The sequence below is a fragment of the Homarus americanus genome, unplaced genomic scaffold, assembly GCF_018991925.1.
Source record: "Homarus americanus isolate GMGI-L3 unplaced genomic scaffold, GMGI_Hamer_2.0 scaffold43796, whole genome shotgun sequence".
NCBI classification, from domain to species: Eukaryota; Metazoa; Arthropoda; class Malacostraca; order Decapoda; family Nephropidae; genus Homarus; species Homarus americanus.
Genome location: NW_024714621.1, coordinates 3,796 through 15,643, shown reverse-complemented (window position 1 = coordinate 15,643; position 11,848 = coordinate 3,796). Strand labels below are relative to the sequence as shown.

At 36.7% G+C, this 11,848-nt stretch overlaps 1 protein-coding gene across 1 annotated transcript; it reads right to left on the bottom strand.

Moving 5' to 3' along the window:
- Positions 1-2,912: 2,912 nt before the first annotated feature.
- Positions 2,913-3,545, bottom strand: LOC121879195 (protein ZBED8-like). Its single transcript, XM_042385797.1, has one exon. The coding sequence runs from the start codon at positions 3,543-3,545 to the stop codon at positions 2,913-2,915; it is 633 nt and encodes a 210-aa protein (XP_042241731.1).
- Between the last annotated feature and the right edge of the window lie 8,303 nt (positions 3,546-11,848).

Below are 11,848 nucleotides of genomic sequence, written 5' to 3'. Positions count from 1 at the left end.
TTGGCTATCGTGTTGCTATCAACTGATAATAGAATTTAGAGCACGTCATCATTTATTTGATCAATATATAGTTGTTTCACTTATTATTATTTTTCCTGAATATACATATATTATCAATATTTTCTTTCGTTTCCTGTAAATTCCATTACCAACAAATCTCTCTCATCCCAGGTTGATATTCTTAACACCACACCTAGTGAGGACACACCCGCCGCCACGTGTATATATATATATATATATATATATATATATATATATATATATATATATATATATATATATATATATATATATATATATATATATATATATATATGTATGTATGTATGTATGTATGTATGTATGTATGTATGTATTATTGTTATTTATCATTGCCAAAATTATATTTCTTGGTCAAAAGATCAAAAGTGAAGATGACCACTCACTGATTTAGTACCTCGTTTGGGTGCAAGTTTACCGATGTGTTTTTATTGGGAATGTTACTCATGAAGATATGAGTTTATTTTCCTTATAATATAACTCTTCTTTGTCAATGTCTTATATTTAGATAAATTAGGTTATCGACTATGTAGAAGCAATTCGGGACTAATATTAGAGACGCTCCTGCAATATCGGTTACAATGATTTACGGCGACCATTACAATACAGGACGGTGGCAGTGAGTGAGACGAATTTGCTGGGCGGAATAAGAGGATGAAAGATAGTGTGGTGTACAGTACATGGGAGGAGAGAGGTAGAAATACTGAGAGAGAGAGAGATGCTGTTATTAGGTGAAGACAAGAGAAGAGGGATAGAACAACTTTCAATGTTTTGGTCAGATAGGGAGACATGTGGTAATATATGAATCAATTTGCTTACGATCATTGTGGAATAGGTTGAAGATAGACTTAATCGAGACCAGAATAACTGTTGGGTAAGTTTGAACGAAGACTATGAAACAAAACACAAAAACAAGCTCTTTGATTAATCGAGCTGAAATGTGTTGTTCAGCGAGAGAGGTAATACTTTGTTGATGCTGGTGATCTGAATACAAGGGTGTGGGTGGAGGAAATGGTAGTGGTGGTGTGGGCAGTTGAGGTATAAAGAACGGAAATGTATTTGAGGTTTCCTCTTTGTACATAATGTATTATAGTACTACACACAGGGAGAAGGGCTCTGAAACTGTCGTGGTTGAGCAAGTTTGTTCTGGAAGTAGAGCAAATAACATAAAACTGATAGAAGGATTATTCAATAGTTTGTTTAGATCACTACTCTGTTGCAAGTTACAGTTAGTATGTGATAGAGATTCAGGAAGTGAAGTCCGTTCGAGAGGTCCAGGTTGGAAAAAGTTGGATAGCGATTATATTCGGTTTACTTCCAGGATATGTACTATCAATATCATTTGTGTACTATAAACACCTTTTAACAAATAGAAAGTGTAGGCAGAGATTACACAGGCATCGTTTTCAAGGCGACCCATCACCAAAGAGTGAAGAAACATTTGCAACAAGATGTTTTAAACTCCAGGAAGCTGTATGACATAGGAAAAACATTGTGAAATGGAGAGTTCCAAGAAGTGCTGTTCCGGGATATGAATATCGGATATTGAGAGATGCGGTAAATGCCGATAGATGGAGCAAGATGCTGGCACTATCGACGGTAGTTCGTCAACACAGCGACTTTGGAAATATATACTGTATAGAATAGAGAGAATAAGGAGATGTCACTGTAGTACCGGAAGTGTTAGGGTAAGGTTATAATTGTGGATTAATTTGATTGCTCTCCTCTGCTCTGCACCAAGTAGTGGTGACAAAGTGCCACGACACCACATCCTGCCCACATATGACAGCAGTAATTAATCTGGGTGAGCATCTGTTTCACGTAAACGCTTGCCAACTGTTCACCGGTTGAATAAGACATGAAATTGGGCCTGATGGATATGCATAAAACTTCAATGTCGTGTGATGGTGGGATTATAAATTTACCAAAATCAATGTTGAAATATGCTTTAGTTTAGTTGCGTTGAAGGAAACAACGGTGGATAGGTCCCACTAGTGACTAAACTATCCAAGCGAGATCCTCCGGAAGAGATGATGTCTGTTGTCTACCACTGAAAACTTTATTTTGAGTGACTGAGGCAGTCAGAAGGGCTGAACCATCTGTATAAGAATGAACTGTTGTTTGTTGTCGGGAGAAAGTGGGCCATATGCAGAGAAAAAATATTAAAGTTACTGGAGCTGTGTCTAGTAAAAGCTCAGGATCTGTATGACATTACACCAAACGGGGCGGACATAGTAGAAGGATTAATACAGCGTCTGATGTTGAGGTGTGAAACATGAGGTTACAATAATAGAATGACAAGACACAAACTAACTTGGAAATAATTATCTTGAAGTTCGGGTGAGGAAGATCAAGAGAAGACAGAGTGAGGACTGTAATATTAAAAGATCATTTGGTAGAGAGATAAATGTCTGAATAAGTAAAATAGAGATTGTGTTGATGTTTGAATATATGGATATAATGGGATAGGATGACTGAATGACTGAGGCAGATAGAAGACAAGTAGATACGAAGAGAGCAGTAGATATACCAGTGGTTCCCAACCATTTTAGTACCATGCCCCACTTTTTTATCACAAATTTCTTCATGTCCCCCACCCGTTAATTGTTTAGTATGATATAACAATATCAGTTTTGAAGAAGTATAACATAAAAAATTTTATCTTTCAAATAAAACTAAAGGGTTTAACTTCAAATTTAATCAAATAAAATCCATTTTATAATGTGTATAACATATCTACCATCAGATTAAATAAATTCAATTACAATCAATTAATGAGACCCTTGAGCCTGATGTCTACTGCAAAGAGATTTTATCCGAGGCAGAAATTTTGTTAATTTCAATCTCAAGTCGCCTCGTTTAGTGATATCCAGTCAGTTTCTTTTCTTCAGTAATAAGTCATTCACAGCACTAAATCCACATTCCACTAAGTATGACGATGGGAATGGTAACAGTAGTTTTCTTGCCAAACTACTTGTATTTGGATATTTAGCTTGTGTTTCTTCACAGAGCCACATCATTGTTCCTTTTATTTTGAACAGGGCTTTAATCGCGTCATCATTTTGTAATTCTGAAAGTTCTCCTTGATACTCCATGGTTACATCTGACAGATCCACTAGCAATGGCTGAGTCATCCAAGATGGATAATTAATTTCTTTCAAATCAGAAAATCTGAAGTTGAAATCGCTTACCATTATTTTTAAGTGCTCCACAATAACAAGACAAGTAGCATCTGTTACCTCACATTTATTCAGCCAATAAAATTGTTCAAATTTTTTGACAGAAATATTTTCTTGGGATAATTCCAGAAATGATATGAAGCCAAATATCTTGGCCTTTGAATTAACAAGAGTCATATTTGTTCCTTGGAGCTCCTTATTTAAGACATTGAGTTTTTCAAATATATCTGCTAAATAACTGACAAGTGCTTTACCATCAACTGTCAGTAACAGAGTCATATAAGGTTTGTCATCCAAGAACTCACTAAGAATATCAAATAATTCCATGAATCTTTTCAGGCAATTCCCATTTGATAACCACCTTACATCAGTATGAAGTAATAATCTTACATAGTCTGCATTTTGATCCTTGCAAAATTGTTTGAAAAGACGCTCACATTTGGCATTAGCTTTAATAGTGTTGATGCATTTTATAACTGCATTCAATGTCTCGTTTAGAACAGGGGAAACTTTTTTGGAAACTAAATTCTGTCTATGAATAACACAATGCACTAACAACATTTGGGGATTGTCGTCTTTCAATAATTTAAAAAACTCCATTTTTCTTGCCCATCATCACTGGAGCACCGTCTGCAGCACAAGATATAATGTTCTCCATTGGTATCTGCTTATCATCAAAATATGTTTTTAATTTCTTATATATATCAATTGCAATAGTGGTGGTTTCTAATGCTTCGCAAAATAGCATATCCTCAATAAATTCTCCATTATCAACATATGTTACATAGGCCATTAACAGAGCTTCACTATCTCTTACAGTTGATTCGTCCAACTGTATTGAAAAATTTGTATATTTTAATTTTTCAACAAGTTGTACTTCTACATCACAACTCATTTCACCAATCCTGCTACTAACAGTATTATTACTGAGCGGCATGCTTTTGAGATCTTGGTCATCTTTTTCAAGAACTACTTTCAGAAAAGTTGATATTGCGGGCTTAATTAAATTCTCCCCTATTGTATGATTTTTGCCACATTTTGCTATGAGAAGAGAAATTTCATAACTAGCCTCAAGACCACGATCCTTGCTTGCACTTCTTGCAGAGAACAATGAATTTATTGTTGATCTTTTTTCAAACTTCTCCTTTCGGGATTTAAACTACTCCAGTTTTGAATTAACATGAATACTGTGTTTTGCCTTCAAATGATTTTTCATCAAACAGGCACAACAAATATGAAAAATAAAATTTTATAACAAGATCACAATCATAATGAAAGCAATTTTTAACTAGCCTCTCAGTGAAGCTAAAAAACAGAGACAGATAACTATATCAACATGAAACTTGCATTTGTGTTTAATTCAATACTGCTTCCATGCTTTATTGTGCACATTTAATTTGGTTGTAGTTAGTTTCCTCTGCTTTTTTAGCTTCAGTGGGAGCGTTGAGCAGCTGACTAAAACTCACCTTCTTCCTTGACAGCAGATGAAGAACTGCAAAGTTAAACAAGTCAGAAGCCACGCATATAGCTGGTGCCAGATGCACGATAACATTAGTGGGTGAACACTTGACTAGATTGCACAAGCTGTTGTGCTCAGCTAGGTTGTAATTACAATTTTACCCTATAAATTTATAATTTTTACCCATATAGGTAAAATAAAAATAATGTTGATATTACTATATTTTTTCTATATTGCCCTATTATTATTGAATTGGTGTTTCCCCCAGTGTAGGCCCCACGTTGGGAATCAAGCAATGTGCTGTCTAATGGGCTGCCTACCATTAGACAACACATTATGCTTCCAATATCTTCCCAGGCGGTAGTAACTCCCCGTTTGATAGCTGCTCATTACCTTTTTACAATGTGCTGTCTAATGGGCTGCGTCTACCATTAGACAACACATTATGCTTCCAATATCTTCCCAGGCGGTAGTACCTCCCTGTTTGATAGCTGCCTACTACCTACTACACTGTATATCTCAGTGAATCCCAACGTGGGGCCTACGCCCCACTGGGGGGCAATTCAATAATAATAGGGGGGCAATATGAAAAATATAGTAATATCAACATTTTTTTTTATTTTACCCTATATGGGTAAAAATTATAAATTTATAGGGTAAAATTGTAATTACAACCTAGCTGAGCACAACAGCTTGCGCAATCTAGTCAAGTGTTCACCCACTAATGTTATCGTGCATCTGGCACCAGCTATATGCGTGGCTTCTGACTTGTTTAACTTTGCAGTTCTTCATCTGCTGTCAAGGAAGAAGGTGAGTTTTAGTCAGCTGCTCAACGCTCCCACTGAAGCTAAAAAAACAGAGGAAACTAACTACAACCAAATTAAATGTGCACAATAAAGCATGGAAGCAGTATTGAATTAAACACAAATGCAAGTTTCATGTTGATATAGTTATCTGTCTCTGTTTTTTAGCTTCACTGAGAGGGCTGGTTAAAGTGCTTTTCATTATGATTATTGATCTTGTTATTCTCTGAAAATAATGTATAAAAATAATCATTCATTGATCTTGTCACAGTAACATTAATTTAAAACTGTGAATATAAAGCTCAATATTTACTTGAAATGGCAACTGCATATTGACATTGTGCCTTGTATGTTACAGAAGTTAGATATTAAATTTATTTTCCTAAGTATATAAATATTTTATTTTCACTTTTCAGTTACCCCCATGATGCATAAAATGAACAGTGTGCACGCCAAAAAAAAAGTTCGCCAGTATTCAGATGAGTACTTGCTGTTTGGGTTCATACCAGCGACTCATGATGAAAGGTTGCCTTTTTGTCTGTTGTGCCACCAATGTTTGACTAATGAATCCATGAAGAGACCTGCTGCCATATGGCATCACGAATATTGTGACCAAATCCCAAGTTGCTGATCTGACTTTTTGCCTCATTTACCCACAATTGCAGGGTCTCAATTGTTTCTCTTACTTGATAACACAACATACATATACTGTAGTGTAGCGTTTCCCACTATTGAATTTTTTCTTTGTATTTCTTTATTATTATTATTATTATTATTATGTGTTATTATTATTATTATTATTATTATTATTATTATTATTATTATTATTATTATTATTATTATTATTATTATTATTATTATTATTATTATTATTACGTCCCCAGGTCCCGATGTGGGTCAGTGACCTGTGCCCGAGTGGGCTAATCCCCGTACAAAAAACCCCTCCGTGTATGATTTGAGAGACGAGGGAGTCTGGGGTTGTTTTCATGATCCATTTTGATAGTCAGCGACAAACGACTTACTGTATTTGTGGTACATAAAGCGAATAAAGACAGTTTATGTTGTTTAAGAGCATTTCCGTTTCCATTAATATTTCATCATAACGCAGTACTGAACATTGTAACTGTAAATACTTGTCTTTATGAATAACATTGCACATCTTATCTGGGGTCCTTACGTAACTGACATTATGTCTGTTTCTCAGTGTCGAATGGTCGGTCAGTCGACATATACTTCACACCTTGTCAGGACCCATCACTTACCTTCCCACACCTCCGACAGTTTTATAGGTAATACTTTAAGCTGAGGAAACCATATGTGTCCCGCCAGCTTGTCTGGACACAAACCCATAAATTTGGTGGTGAGGGAACGCTAGACAAGACTAAGTACACAGCCCATCAGTTAATGCCTTGGCTTCTTGCCAAACGTTAACCACCAGCACTTAATTTGACAAACATATTGGATATAACTAAACTACGTAATCTTTTAAATGCGGGAGTCAATTACTGTAATGCGGTGATAAGGTGATAACTGAGGCCTGTGTTGTCGCCACCACTAAGAGGGGCCTCATAACGTTCCACAAAACAAACTATAAATAACAATACTTCCCTGTAGGATCGATATATTTATTAAGGAAGGTCTTAGTTTTCGTAGCAAAAAGTCCAGGAATAAAGATCATTTTAGTTAAGACGCAAAGACAAATCCCGCTTCTCACTCAATTTAGGTAATGCAGTTGTTAGTAAACTGCTTCCCGCCTGAGTTAATGTGTATGAACATAACACTCTTACACCTGCTGTGTGTGCACTGTGCCGCACAGATGTCCCTCTTACATACCTGGACAGATATATTTACTTTAATAATTTATCTATTCAGGTAATTAGCGAAAATGTAGAAAATATTTTATATAATCTTCTTATTTTTTATTTCGAACATTATATCCAGCATTTTGAGCGACTACGCGTAATGAAATATAACACCGGTCAACACAATTTTTCTGGCACAAGGTTTTTAAACGGATTTTAAGTAAATTTGGGGTGCAGAATCCAAATATGACTTTGGTTTTTGTCTATCGCATCAGGTTTTTGAGATATACCATATTGCACTTTTGCTGGGAAACGTAAACTTTTGGATCAAAATTGACGGTTTAAACATGTATACATAAATTTTTTCAGCATTATAATTTGTATTTTTCTATAACCAAAAATTGTTAATATCAAATTGGAAAGTTAATGCACATATAATATTTAAATGTAACATTGAAGGGTGAAAAAAACAATTAATGTACGGTAGAAATAGTGCAAGTATTAAGATCAAGTTACAGTTACATAAACTTCCTCTTTTTGGCCGATCTCTTATGAACAGCTTCTGGAATGTCTCTCATCAAACTCCAGCAGTAGTCCGCCATCATGTTCGAGTCCCATCGACCTTGGTAACGTTCTTCCATTACTTTAATGTCTTGATGAAAGCGCTCCCCTTGCTCCTCGCTCACTTCTCCCAGATTTTCTGGAAACTCGTCCAAGTGACTGTGTAAGTAGTGAACCTTGATACTCATTCTGCATCCAAGTGCTTGTAAACTCAAGAGCAGCTCTTCCACAATTTCTTGATAGTTGTCCGCTTTCTTGTTCCCTAAGAAGTTCCGCACCACATTAGAGAAAGCATTCCAAGTTCTTGCCTGTGCCTCAGTCATTGTTGCAAGGAAGTGTGGATCTCTGAGTAGTGTTCTTATTTGAGGTCCATCAAAAATCCCTGCCTTTTTCTTCTCGTCGCTAAGACTTGGAAAGGTTGAGCATATATATCTGAAACACTCTCCACTATGATCAAGAGCCTTGACGAATTGCTTCATGATACCAAGCTTTATGTGCAGAGGAGGAAGGACAATGTTTTTCCTGTCAATCAGAGGATCGTTAATGATATTCTTGTCACCAGGCGTCAAACTATGTCTTGGTGGCCAATTCTTTTTCACCCAATGGTCTGCTGTAGCCCTGCTGTCCCAGTAGCACAGAAAACAGGGGTATTTTGTGTACCCTCCTTGCTGGCCCAATAGAAAATTTACCATTTTCAAGTCCACACAAATTAACCATTCATGAGCATGGTATTGCAACCTCTCTAGAACAGTCTTAATGTTTTCATACTCTTCTTTAATTTGTACAGAATGTCCGATTGGAATTGAACCATACTTGTTTCCGTTATGAAGAAGAACACATTTCAAGCTCCTTTTAGAACTGTCAATAAAAAGTCTCCAATCCTTACTATCATATGCTGGTAGTCCCATGGAGAGAAGAAGTCCTTCTACATCATTACAAAAAACAAGCTGGTCACATGAATGAAAGTACTTCCGCAGTTGCTCTTCTCTGTTGCGATAAAAGGAGACACTCGTGCCAGGTTTTAAGAGTCGTTTCTCTTGAAGCCTGGAAGCTAACAATTCAGCAGACTGTTTTGGCAAATTTAGATCTCTGACCAGATCATTCAATTCTGACTGAGTAAACAACGTTGGCTTTTCACAATCTTCACCAGATGGCTTGAAAAGATCAGTCTCTTCATCTTCATCAGTAGAAACAGGTGAATTCCGGTCTATATCCTCAATCTCTGATGGGATATTTGGGTATTGCAGGTATTGTTTGTTTTTCTTATTGAATCCTTTAACATTGACGAGGCAGAAGTAGCAGTTATCTGAATGATTCGTTGGTTCTCTCCAAACCATAGGCACGCCAAACTGAAGTCTAGCATTCTTTCTTTGAGACCAGGATCGCAAAGTTTCCAGGCAGGTTTTGCACACTTTGTGAGGAGCCCAACTTTTATCCTGGTCTCCAAGTGGTACTTTAAAGTAAGCGAGGTACACTCTCTTCACAAAACTGGTGATGTTGCGCCTTTGACTTTTCAAAGTAAAGCTTCCACAGATGTAGCAGAATATATCTGGGTCATTGCAGCAATTCCGTCTTTGGGATGTTGAAGCCGTTGCCAGGTTATCAGTTTTCACCTGAAAATGATAAAAAAGAGGAGTTAGATTTATTACAAGTTCAAAATAACTATGTTATATAAATTAACCACCACAATTTTTAGACACGAGCCTGCAAAAAACTCTGAAAACGGAATTTTTGGTGAAATCCATCAAAATAGGGAATACCGATAGCGCAAAAACGTTACGTGATGGAGCAAATCTGAGATCAGATTTGGATTCAGCACCTTAAAGTTAGTAAAAAAAACAGTTAAAAGGTTTCATGCCAGAAAAAAAGAATATTTTTTTGTAGACCAGTGTGATTTATGTATTTGATAATGTTATTCAAATCAATTTCCAAGAAGGATTACTTGTATATTTCATTCATAACCCTTGGTTTTAACAAAATTAACATATGTGTCAAACAGATAAAAAAAGGGGGTTTTACCAGGAAATATATGTTTAACAGTTAATAAGAAAGCCTACAGCTACCTTCCTTATGTAACGCTGAAGGCATATTCTCGGTATGTAAGATTATACGCTGTGAGACTTACAGCTAAGACTCCTGGAGTGAGCTTTAGTTAACGACAAAGTTCATAAGTGAGTGGGGGGTGAGTGGTGGCCAAGACTTGGAGGAGGGGGATATGTGGTGGCCAAGACGTGGAGGAGAGGAGTGAGTGGTGGCCAAATCATGGTGGAGGGAGGTGAATGGTGGCCAAGACGTGGAGGAGGGAAGTGCGTGTGGCCAAGATGTGGAGGAGGGAGGTGAGTGATGACCAAGAAGTGGATGAGGGAGGTGAGTGGTGGCCAAGACGTGGAGGAGGGAGGTGAGTGGTGGCCAAGACGTGGAGGAGGGAGGTGTGTGGTGGCCAAGACGTGGAGGGAGGGAGGTGAGGTGTGGTGGCCAAGACGTGGAGGAGGGAGGTGTGTGGTGGCCAAGACGTGGAGGAGGGACGTGAGTGGTGGCCAAGACGTGGAGGAGGGAGGTGAGTGGTGGCCAAAACGTGGAGGAGGGAGGTATGTGGTGGCCAAGACGTGGAGGAGGGAGGTGAGTGGTGGCCAAGACGTGGAGGAGGGAGGTGTGTGGTGGCCAAGACGGAGGTAATACTCACAACTTTTTCCTCAATTAAAAATTAAAAATTATTTATTCCAGAAAAATATAAAATAAGACTGAAATAAATTTAGCATTGATATATGGTAGAATCAGTACCGGTATAACATCAGGTATAAATTAATAAGGTAAAACATTGAGTTATTTAATTGTAAGTAAACACAAGAAATGTCACTTATTTAGATGTTTAAAGAACATTAACACCTGGAGATGTTTATATTAGAATGTTGTTGTTGTTTTTTTATATGGCTGTGGATGCATATATTGCGCCCGTCTCTTAGGGTACTTACTGCCTATATAATTTGTATCTGATAAAAGTGAGATATATAAATCGGACATAATATAATATGTTAAAAGTAAAATCACCAATCACCGTAAAATTAACATAGGAGAAATTGGATCATATAGTAGATAATTTATTTCTTATATCTACGGCAACACCTGAGTTATATTGGCAATGAATAACGAGATATATTTGAGAGATTAATTAAACCAGGCTACACTCAGCAGAGATGACTATAGGAAAATATTGACCTATGAATTACTTAATATAACAGAGATGTATACATACGAGTGCCTGTACTGTACACTACCATATGCTAAGTTTATATTCAGTGCCATCATAGTAAACACAGAACCGTGTAAAAAGACTAAAATTCAGACATGACACAAACAAGTATATCCCTTTTACATCCATTTGTCTGTCTCATACACCAGTGTGTCATACGCCGGTGTCACAAGTTATAACTTTGTGGTAACAACAAGGTAGTTTACTTTGTTCCTGAGTTTGACGCCACACATTACAGTACAGCTGGAGGTCTGCCTCACACACACACTGAGAGTGAGGGTTATTATTGTTTTAAATGGTCAAAGAACAATGAAAACTAAATAAAGGGCAAAGGTAACATAAAGAGTGAGTAATACAGGCAATAATGGGATAGACACGAAGAGATTACAGAAAACATTAATTTTAGTACATGATAACTATTCCGGTGTCATAAAAATTCTTCATGTTTCTTCATATTTTACCTAATATTAGAATTCTTACGGATTTCAGTCCAGAATTACAGAGCATTATGTGTCAGACAGCAAAAACTTTATAATGTTGTCTGTACACAGCTTAGTTTACCCTCCCTCTTTTTGTAAGACCTTGACCGTGCAGCGTATTATTTAAATAATGTTATATGCTAAAAATAGACCAGACGAGACTTACCATAATATTCTCCAAAAACGGAAGTAAATGTATTCTTGACTGGCACAGCATAACAAAAAATGTGTGTAATTTTGGGGGTAAAATAAATTCCCTTACATTCATATGAAACT

Bases quoted from the DNA above. Each gene is read 5' to 3' on its own strand.
- LOC121879195 (XM_042385797.1), bottom strand. From the start codon at position 3,545: ATGGAATTATTTGATATTCTTAGTGAGTTCTTGGATGACAAACCTTAT.